Source organism: Aegilops tauschii, chromosome 3, assembly GCF_002575655.3.
Source record: "Aegilops tauschii subsp. strangulata cultivar AL8/78 chromosome 3, Aet v6.0, whole genome shotgun sequence".
NCBI lineage: Eukaryota > Viridiplantae > Streptophyta > Magnoliopsida > Poales > Poaceae > Aegilops > Aegilops tauschii.
The window spans coordinates 407,640,349-407,651,882 of record NC_053037.3 but is presented as its reverse complement, the minus strand read 5'-3'; the positions used below and the strand labels follow the sequence as shown (position 1 = coordinate 407,651,882).

The following is an 11,534-nucleotide window of genomic DNA, read 5'->3' as shown; positions in this document are numbered from 1 at the left end:
TTGGGAGGACCCGTGGATACCGGAGAGTTATAGTAAGCAGCCACTGATTAGATTACCTACTGCATATGTATTAAAAGTGAAAGAGCTGATTGATATGGACTCCGGAAGCTGGGATTTGCAAACTCTTGAAGCGAACTTTTTGGAGCCAGATTTATCCATGATTGCAAGAATTCCAATTGGGAGACTTCAAGAAGACTTCTGGGCGTGGCACCCGGATAGACTTGGGAATTTCTCGGTAAAATCTGCGTATAACATGTTGGTTATGTTGCGTCGTGATTCAGAACATTCTTCGACCTCGACAGGACCTGACAAGATGTTCTGGAAGAAGCTTTGGCGCCTTCCAGTACCCCCAAAAGTCCGGAATTTTTGGTGGCGAGTTATTAAAGAATTTATACCAACTAGATCAGCCTTGTGTGCAAGACATTTGGAGCAGACTGGGTTCTGTGAGGCTTGTGGTCAGGAAGAAACTATATGGCACGCATTGTTTGATTGCACTTGGGCGAAGCTTTTCTGCCAAGAGGTGAAACTAAAACTATATGGCACGCATTGTTTGATTATACTTGGGCGAAGCTTTTCTGCCAAGAGGTGAAACTAATCACAGGCATCAAAATACCAAACCTACGTCCAGACTCTTGGGCGATGGATATGCTTGACGAAATGGCAGTGAAACAAGCTGATGCTTGTGTCATCTTATGTGGTGTTTGGGCAGTCTGGACGGAGAGAAATGTGCGTGTGCATGGGGAGACGACTAGAACCATTCAACAATCTGTGAAATGGGCTACAGACATAGCAGTGAACCTATCACAGACCGGTAAACAACAAAGACTTAGACCAGTGAAACATATGCAGAGTTGGCAGCCACCTAAAGATCCTTTCATAAAGATTAATGTTGATGCCTCTTTTCTGGAGGAGACTCATCAAGGAGGTACTGGGCTAGGAGTACGGAACCATGAGGGTACTCTGATTCGCGCTCAAGCTCTATGGTATGAGTCTGGATTATCAGCAATGGTCATGGAGGCTTATGCAGTGAGAGATGGGGTCCAACTAGCTTATGAGTTGGGTTATAGAAAAGTTATCATTGAAACTGATGCTAAACTAGTGGTAGATCAGTGGAAGACTCCAAGGGTTGACCGCTCGGAGATATCTACTAGATAAATGAAATTTGAGAGCTTAGTGGGAATTTTGAGGAATTCCGTTTGATCTATACGGCCAGAGAAGCGAATGAGCTAGCGCATCTTTGCACTAAACAATGTAGTGCTTCTAGGAGGCGATGCTTATGGATTAATTATATTCCTACCTTCCTCACGGCTTGTGCGGAAGGAGTGTAATCCTGTCGATTGATTAATATAGCTCACGATTCTCAAAAAACAAATTGAGGGCTGGGGCTATTTAATAATTGAACGACAAATAAAAAAATTGTGTGGTGATGGGCCGGCCCATCAGGTGAGGCGATGCGAAGGTGGACGACACTCTGCTCGAGTTTACGTATTTGCGGCACAGGGATCAAGCGAGCGAACGTGTTATGGGCAAGCCCATTTGTACAACGCGAACGTAGTATACGGGGATCAAGATTTTGAAGGAAGCTCCTATTGGGCACATAACGCGCTGGGAACGAAGCAGGCACACAACCTCATCTCGGCCGGCCCATGATTAAAAAAATGTTCACACTTTCAAAAAAAAATTGTAAGTTTTGATAAATGTTCAAGGTTTCAAAAAATGTTAATGTTTTAAGATATTGTTAACAAATTTGTGAAAACAAAGTCACAACTTTAAAAATGTTCATCATTTCATAAAATGTTTATGACTTTAAAAAACATTCACAAATTATAAGATTCTCGCAAATTAAAAAAAGAATAAAAACGAAAACATAAAAACAGAGAACAAAAGAAAAAATAAAACAAAACAAAAAAGGAACAAAAAGAAAAGAAAGCGTAAAAAAGAAAAGAAAACCAGAAAACCCGGTTCAGGAAAAAAAAAACCTCCCGAAACAGGTTGGGGGTGAAACCCCGAAATTGGCCGGCCCATGGAAACAGCACCGCGTGAAGGGGGTACGCGCTACGTCGCTTCCTAGCGACCTAGACGCTATATAGGAGGGCATTTCCTAAACGGCGCCCTCAGAGCCCGTTATAGGCTGATTCACAAACGGGCGCACACCCGCCTCCCGTCATGGGCCAGGCCCGTTTTACTTCTTTTTCTTCCTTCCTTTAATGGTCCAAAAAATACGTGCCTGCGCAGGGGTCGAACTCCATACGTGCGGCCTTTTGTTGCAGCGCAGCTAGCCAACCGGCACAATTTATGGGCAGCTCCTGTGTGACGTTCGTTAGCGTCAAGCAGAGGAGCGTTCGCTGAAGGTACATGCTGATGGGCCGGCCCATTTAAAGGTCTGAAGCTCGAGCGCGTGAGAAAAAACGCCAAAAATATCCCGCACCAGCAAGAAATCGATCCCATGACGTCACGCTCCGAAACTCTGGAACCTAACCAGTTGAGCTGATAACTTCTTCTGGTTCGGAGGCAGCGCGAGATTTTAAAGTACCAAACAACTTTTGAATTTTCCGAACAATTCAAGAAAAATCAAGAAAAAAATAAAAACTTCTGAACAAATTTTGACAAACGCAAAACCCTTTTTATAACCATGAACAATTTTTAAAATTCGAAAAAACTTTACAAACGTGAACAATTACTGAAAAGTTGAACACAAATTTCGGAATTCCAAAAAGAAGAGTTTTTTAAATATACATTGAACAATTTTGTAACATATGCTGAACAATTTTTAAATACATACTGAACATTTTTCTGATATATGCCAAACAAATTTAAGATATACATTGAACATTTCTGTAACGTATGCTGAACAATTTTAAAATAAACACTGAACATTTCTGTGATATATCCCGAACAAATTTAAAATATACATTGAACATTTATGTAATGTACGCTGAACAAATTTTGAATTGTGAAAAAAATTTAAAAACTGCGTGTTTTATGAAATCATGAAGAAAATAAGGAATTTTAAACTTTTTTGAAAACAAAGGATAAAAATAAAAAGAAAAAATAAAAAGAAAATAATTTTAAAAAAAGAAACAAAAAAGAATAAAGAAACAGGAAAAATCAGAAAACCGGCAAAGAGTATAAAATAAGAAAGAAACCGGTTTAGGGAACCTGCTAGAAGGTTCCCAAAACCGGTTTGCCTGGCAACGCTTGAATTCGCGAGGTGGGCCGGCCCGTCGCGCGCAGCTCCTCCCGCGCGCTTCAGCGAAGCCACGCTTCCTGGACGCACACGGGCGTCAATTAGGATCCACCCAATTTATGGCTCTGATCACATTTCTGCTTTTACGATTTTGTATAGTAAATAAAACGCTAAGAAAAGCACCTACTTTCCCAGTCTGGTTTCCTTTGTATTTTTTCCGTTTTGTTTTTTCCTTTTCTTAAATTCACAAACTTTTTTCAAATTCTTAAAAAGAATCAAACTCCTGGAACTTTTCTCCAAAATTGATGAATTTTTTTCCCAAAATCCATGAATTTTTTCAAAATGGATGAACTTTTTCTCCTGACTTGATGAACGTTTTTCCCCACCAAACTCGTGATTTTTTTTTCAAAATCGATGTACTTTTTAAAATATGTCAACTTTTCTAAAAAATGATGAACTTTTTTCTAATTTTGTGAACTTTTCTTCAAAATCGATGAACTTTTTTCAAGTTTTCTGATAATTTCTTGAAAATTGGTGAACTTTTTTCTTCAAAAACAATGATTTTAAAAAAAAAATGAACCTTTTTCAAAGTTTTTGATTTTTTCTAGAAATGATGAACTTATTTTTAGAATCGATGAGCATATTTTTCAAAATCGATGAACTTTTTCTAGATTTAGTGAACTTTTTTGAAAATCAGTGAAATTTTTTGAAAATCATCGAACATTTTCGAAAATTGGATGAACCTTTTTTTTTAGAATCTATGAAGTTTCTTTGAAAATCGATGAACTTTTTTCAATTTTCATGAACTTTTTTGAATTAGTGAACTTTATTCTAATTCGTGATTATTTTTGAAATATATGTACTTTCAAATTGCCCAAAACCTAAAAAGTGCGCGCGCACGATCCGGAGGAAACGAGTGGCCGCGCTAGCCGACAGAAACAGTCGTCGCTGACTCGCTCTCTCTCTTTAGTAGCTGCCTCTCTTCAGAAAAAAAACAACTAATCCCCTTGCACGCATATGGTGAAGCACGCCGCCCAGGAGCTTCACGAGCGGCCGTCTCGCCGGCGAACAGGATCCGCGTCACGCCGGTCCCCTCCTGCCTTCCCTCCTCTTTCTTCCTTCGCTCTCCCTCTCAGCTCTCTCTCTCTGTTCCACACAGGTCGCCGCCGTGGAGGATCCACGCCTCGGGTCAAGCTCGCCCCCGCCGACCACCGCCACGCTGGGCCTCCTCTCCATCTGCATCGACTTCGGCACGCCTCCGCCGCCGCCCCTCCCTATCTTCTCCATGGCCGCTGGATTTGAGATCCACACATCCTACTTCCTCTCGTTCATCCAAGGAGGTGCGTTTCTGCATTTGGATCGAAAAGAACACCAACTGTTCTCAAATCTTCTCCTAATGATAGTATCATTATGCGGGTGTAAGACTGTAGTTAATTACTAGTTTATTAGTTGGAGACAAGGTGTCTTCTCGGGTGGATTTAGGCTGCAAAGTAGTACTACTATTATCTATGGATTTGTTTCTAATGTTGTTGTCAAGGAGTTTCAGATTTGTTCCAAACTGTTTAAGTAGTATACAATGCAATCTGGACATATCCGCCGAAGCAAAGGTCCAGTTCTATGTATTTTTCATCTTCCTTGCAGAAACCTATCATTCAGTGGATGATTGGATGCTGAAATAGATGTTTTCTTTAGTCAACTAATACTACAACGCTTGTATGTTTTGTAATTTATCAATCTCGGATTTTCTCTAGACCATAAGAAGAGTTGCACAACCATACTTTCAGAGTTGCACATCGACTGCCAGATAGTTGGTCGGAGTAGCCGTAGAAGTTGCATTCGTACTGCAAGGGGTAGTTGGAGTGGAGGTGACGCAGTGGTGCTCGAGGTGTGACTCGCAAATCCATTATGGATGGGTTAACAGGTCATGTGGAAGACCCCTACTCGTGGAGCCGGAGCAGTAGTGCAACCGAATGTCTCTTTTTTTCTCGGTGTTGGAGTTGGAGCGATATCATCGTCGAAAAGACACGTAAAGTTGCACAACCATGCTTTCGGAGTTGCACAACGACTGCCAGGCAGTTTGTCGGGGTACTTGTCAAAGTTGCACATCCTACTGGTACGGAGTTGCTTAAGTTGATCTATTTTTGCTAGTAACATTTTTTTGTTGACATCCGCAGTAGTTGTTGTTGCACACATAATAGTTCTCAATTGGATATGACCATTGAGAAGTACACAACATGGTGATACTAAGTTGGCTAGATGATGACTCGCGCTCGCATTGCTTACTAAGTGTAGCCAGAGCGTGTGATGTTTGTAAGCACGTCATAGTCGCACACGCACATCCATGGAGGTGCACACGCGTGTCGGTGCAGTCGCGCACACGCGGCCGTAGAGGTGCACACTGTCGTCGGCGTGGTAGGTCACGCATGAGTGTCCACATCCACGCTCGTAGCGGTGTTCAGGGTGTGACCGACAAATTCATTGTGGCTACGGTTAGCAGGACGCTGGGAAGACCCTGGCCATGGAGCCAAAGCAGTAGCCCCCTGCCGCATCATGTCCCTCTTTTCTCTCGGTGATGGAGCTGGAGCGATGCAGTTGTCGGGAAGCCACGCAAAGCTACACACCATGATATCGAAGTTGCACATCGACTGCCAGATACTTGGCTAGCACAGTTGTCGAAGTTGCACACTCTCGTCGGCATAGTAGGTCACGCACGACTGTGTGAGTTGCACATGTGCGGCGGCATAGTCGCACACGTGTGGTCGTGGAGTTGCACACTCTCGTCGGAATAGTAGCTTATGACGGGGAGGTGCACATGCATAGCGTCATAGTCGCACATGCCCTGCTGTGTAGTTGCACACTCTCGCCGGTATAGTAGCTCACACACGACCACGAGAGTTGCTCACACGCGGTAGAGTAGTCGCACATGCGCGGCAACGGAGTTGCGCACTCTTGTCGACATAATAGCTCATGCATGATTGTGGGAGTTGCACACTCTTGTCGGTATAGTTTCTCGCGCACAGCTGTGGAGTTGCACACTCTCGATGACATAGTCACACACGCAAGGGCACAGAGTTGCACACTCTCGTCGGCATAATTGCTCATGCACCGACCACAGGGTTGCACACTCTTGTTAAATAGTCTCTCATGCACGGTTGCTGATTTGCACACTCTCATTGTCGTAGTAGCTCATGCACAGCTACGAGAGTTGCACGCTCTCGTCGACATAGTCGCACACACACAGCCTACAAAAGTTTCACACGTGTGACTGTGGAGTAGCACACCCTAGTTAGCATAGTTGCTTACGCATGGTCCACTGGGTTGCACACTCTCCGCCGGATAGTCGCACACGCACGCCCATGGAGTTGCACAACCTCGTCAGCACAGTTGCACACGCGTGACGGTATAGTCGCGCGCGTAGGGCCACAGAGATGCAAACTCTCGTTGGGGTAGTAGCTTACGCACGACCGCGAAGTTGCACACTCTAGTCAAAATATTCACAAACATGGAATTCAGATCTTTCAAACCGTGCGTCGGAATTTAGATCCGTTTTCACCATTGAAATCCTCACGACAAACTCGATCCCGCATGGATATGTTTTGATGAATTTTTTATGCCAATTTTGGTGCCATATGGTGCAACTCTATTACTACATCGTGCAATTTTAGTACAACATGGTTCAACTTTTTTCAAAACCATTTTTTAAAGTTGCATGATCGAAATTATTGTGAGATTTGCAACCTAGTAACCACGACAACTAATTTTTAATGATGTGCAACTAGTCTACTATCCGGCCAACTACCTACTAGTCGATGTGCAACCCTCCATTCCATATTCATGGATGATATAATTTTCCATTGTTGTCATACCATTGCCCCCACCTACCCCTACCAGCTATATGTGCAACTTACTCTATTGTTTTAGCTAACTTTTTAGTAGTCGACGGGCAACTCCTTTCCCTCCATACTTGTGTATATGTAGTTTTAGTTGGTAGGGGCTATAGAAGTAGTTGCACAGAATCTGCTAGGCAGTTGGCCAGGGCAACAGATAAAGTTGCACATCTCACTGGTATGGATTTGTTGAATGGTGAAAAAATGCACAAAGACCATGAGGGTGGAGAAAAGTTGTCTACAGGTGAGATCCTCAAGATGCACATCTCACTAGCTGGGGTGGGTGGAAAGGGGTGCTAGCAATGAAAACTACACATCCACGGGCACAGGGAAAAGTTACACATGCACATCAACCGTTAGGTAGTTGGCTGGGACAGTTTCCGAAGTTGCACATCCACTGCTTGGCAGTTGACCGAGGTAGCAAACAGTGAAAATTGCACTTCCAACTAGAGGAGAAAAGTTGCACATCGGCTACTAAGCAGTTGGCTGGGGCAGCAGGCGAAGTTGCACATCTCACTTGATAGTGGGTAGTTTGAGGTGAGGTGTCATCATTGAAAACTGCACATCCAAGGATAAAGAAAAAGTTGCACATCGACTATTAGGTAGTTGCACATCAACAACTAGCTAGTTGCACAAAACGGGAACAAAATTGCACAAAAGAAGTTTGTCGAAACATATCCATGTGGGATCTAGTTTCGAAGAACACATCGTGAGGATTTCAGCGGTGAAAGTGGATCTTAATTTCGATGTTTCGTTCAAAAATTATGGCTTTTCTAAAAAAATTAAATCTGAATTAAATGCATTCACACATGTTCATGTGTGTGCTTTTACAATTCTGGTTAAACACATTGTATAGTCTTTGTCTTTTTCTTGCTAGGAGGACAAAATAATTTTTAATTTGTTTGATTAAGACAAAAACATACTAAAAATGGAGGGGCTGCTACGGATTGCTATCGAGCAACCAGCCGCTCAGTAGACACGTCCTTCAAATTGTATTCACATTTATTTCAAAAGAAGTAACCTTTTCCAAAAATATTTTTCAAATAATTTAAAGATCTACGTGTACGTGCAATAAACAGTGTGGCTATAGTTTTTTGTTCTTATGCTCTCTCACGCTGGACTAATTCACAAATGCGTGGCAGCTCTTGTGGTTGGCAACCACTTACTGGAGGTAAGAGGCGCGTGTTCGACTCCATATCAGAAGAGTATTTTTGGGGTTTTTTTCGCGCTATAAGTACATTGCACTGTTTGCAGTTCGTGCGCCAGCCCACCAGGGTGCTCGTGTGAGCGCGCGGTTTTGAAACCTAGCAGAGAGTTTGCTGACTGGTTTTTGGAGACTTCTAGAACATTATACAACCGGTTTTTTATGTTTTCTTCTACAGTTCTTTTTTCCTTTTTCTGTTTCCTTTCACTTTTTTGCTTTTTTGAAAATTTGACAACTTTAAAATAAATTCCTGTCTTCCAATTTTGTTCATAAATTAAAAAAAATGTCATTTCTTGAAAAATTCTCTTACTTAAAAAAAAACTTAAAATTTCAAAATATAGTCCCGTTTTGAGTTTTCGTTCGAAAATTCAAAAAACGTAGCAATATTTTAGACATGTTTCGGTTTTCAAAAAATGTTCATCTGTTTTTAAAAAATTCAAAATTTTAATAAAAAAATCTCGTTTTCAATAATAGTTCACAATTTCAAAAAAAATCATGTTCAGAAAAATTGCTCAGAAAATCAAATAAAAGTTCCTACTTTTCAAATTTTGTTTCCGAATTGGAAATATGTCTCCTTTTAAAAAAATCAGAAATTAGAAAAAACTTGTGTTCTTTGAAAAATTCATGTTTGCCAAAAAAATGTTCTAAAATAAAATATTTTATTCAGGATTTCAAGAAATGTTTGAGAAAATTTGAAAAGTATTTTGGATCTACCGCTGCACTTGGTTCTTAAATGTTCACGTTACAGTTTAGATAGAAACTTTCACGGGCGGACTACATTTGGTCATAAGCGGGGGTCGCGAGTTCGATTCCTCGCTTTTTTTTAAGGGTGGGTCGATTCTTGGCTTTCACATCGGTTTTTTGGTGTAATTTTACTTCGTTGCTGCTCCCTTAAGGGCCTGCCCAGGCGGGACTCCCCTAAAGGGGAAAGCGGGAAAAAAAATGGAAGGCCCGGTATGGGGTGATTACGTACGGGAAAAAAGAACGCACAAAAATAGTACCACCTCAGATAGAAAAAATATATTAAAAATATAATATGGGTGAATGGACCAAAATATCAGAGAAAGGCACCTTCCCTTAACATTACGCATAGATTTACCATTAGTGTTTATGACTTTGGTTTCATTTTCTATAGTATTACTCCCTCCGTTTGTCAACATAAGTCTTATTAGAGATTTCAATATAAACTACATACGGATGTATATAGACATATTTTAGAGTGCAGATTCACTCATTTTGCTCGGTATGTAGTCCCTTATTGGAATATCTAAACAGACTTATATTTAGGATCGAAGGGAGTGTTATTTATAATTACAAATTATTGCCTTTCATGTTTATCACTTTCAATTTGTATGATCTAGCATTTCTTAATCATTTGTATGACTTGCTATAATGTATATTGACTTTGGAAATAGTATAATTAACTTGTCAGAATTGTATTGTGATGAATCAACACTAATGGATCAATATTAAAATAAGCTCACATGTAAATACAGTAAAATTTCTCAACATATGCACAATATGTATACCATTATAATACTACAAATTTTCATTTAATATAAGTTTGTCAACATTTCAAATGATAAAATTAAAGTATAAATTTTATAGACAATACCATTAAATAGATACTATTCGTACGTTGAATCAAAATGATTCCAACATCTTTTAATGATCACAACAATATAATAAGCATCAAATTATGAAAACAACAATATGATAAGACAAGTATTACGTGAAGTTTAGGTTTCATTTCAAAAAACTTGTCCTTACATGTTCATAGTGTTAAGTATTAAGGACCGTAACTTATTTCAACAAATTTTACACAAATATATTGTAGCATTGCTTTGAGCTTCGTATGATTTCAATTCAAATAATTCGATATTATAAAGACTGGATATGGCGGACAAAAAAGTTGTTCGGGGATAACTAGTAAGCACAAGAAACAAAAAGAACCAACAAAAATATGGAAACATGACCTCACCAACTATACCATAGATTAAAATCATGTACTTGAAGAAATACGATCGTTACCAAATGCATAAGCAAATGAACCCATTTGGTCAAATTTGCACCTTCTTGTACCAAATATACGGGTGTGTGCGTTCGTATCTTCGAAGGCCTTCAACCTATGCGAACAAATGATGATCCCACTCCTTCCCCAACTGAAATGAGGCCTGAAGGTGGATCGACGAGAACATAAGAACCAAGAGGAAATAAGAAGAAAAACAAAACAATGGCATGTTGAATCGTTTTTGCTCACACCTTTTGTAAATATATATGCGTTCCTTTCTGTTTTCCAGTGTTAAGGAACCCCACGGAACAGTTATCTGGCCCCACACCAATAGGTATATCGGTGTGATATACGTATGCATTATACACAAAAGGGAAAATCGAAAATTGTATGTACGTAAAGCAGTGTCACCAATCTTATCACAGATTGGTGGCCCACAATCTGCAGGGCCGCACCTGCGTGCCGCAAATCCCCTTCCCCAGAATCGTGTCAAGCCAGCAAGTCTCGTGGATGTCTTCTCAGATGGTTCTACATCGAGCCTTTGAGAGTCAGCTACACGCAACAAGGACAGAGCCACCTTGTATAATGCATGTTCAGAGTGCATACATACTCTCCCTCTTTCAGGTTGTTGGGCCTATCTTATTATCTTTATTTTTTCATTTGTTACTCCTACTTTCATTTCTCTTCATCACGGTTTAGATTCATAGACACATTAAATTTCCGCATGTAAGGAATAAAAGAAAACAAACAGCAGCCAGGTAACGGCTACAGTCTGCGAAAAAACCCAGTTTAAACAGCATAAGGCCGGCACGAGACACGAAGCATGGGTAAAAGAGCTTAGGCGCATGGCGTCGGTGGGCTACCAGTTAAGTGGCGTAGTGAGTTGGCGAAGAAGCGGCTATCGTCTACGAAGAGGCAGGACATTGCCAACACAAAAGCCGACAATGCAATGTCGGGCCTAAGTGGTTGCGGTGACTACACGAACTGAACGAGAGAAGAGAGGAAACCTTATCTCCACATGATTTTGCAATTAGTCCATAACATTTCTGCTATTGACGGAAATACTAAGTTCTGCAATTTGTAGTTGAGCCCTCATTCTCTATGGATTTTTAGTCATGCCCTTAGGCTAATCCTGGGCATGGACTGCCCGCCCCGACAACCATGATTGAGTCGAGCCGGGCTTCACATTCGGACCGGGCTTGGGCTTCTGCTTTTCATGATTTTGGGTCAGGCTTGCCCATGAAA

General features: G+C 40.9%; 1 protein-coding gene and 1 long non-coding RNA gene across 2 annotated transcripts; both read left to right on the top strand.

The window, feature by feature from the left end:
* The first annotated feature begins 639 nt into the window (after positions 1–639).
* Positions 640–1,155, top strand: LOC141042984 (uncharacterized). Its single transcript, XM_073511899.1, has one exon. The coding sequence runs from the start codon at positions 640–642 to the stop codon at positions 1,153–1,155; it is 516 nt and encodes a 171-aa protein (XP_073368000.1).
* Positions 1,156–3,925: 2,770 nt separating this feature from the next.
* On the top strand, positions 3,926–4,883 carry LOC109759596 (uncharacterized). Its single transcript, XR_005771334.3, has 2 exons — positions 3,926–4,275; positions 4,347–4,883. It is a non-coding gene; the product is annotated as an uncharacterized lncRNA (long non-coding RNA).
* Positions 4,884–11,534: the final 6,651 nt, after the last annotated feature.

What these genes read in the sequence shown, in the direction of transcription:
- LOC141042984 (XM_073511899.1), top strand. Translation starts at nt 640, where the DNA reads ATGGATATGCTTGACGAAATGGCAGTGAAACAAGCTGATGCTTGTGTC.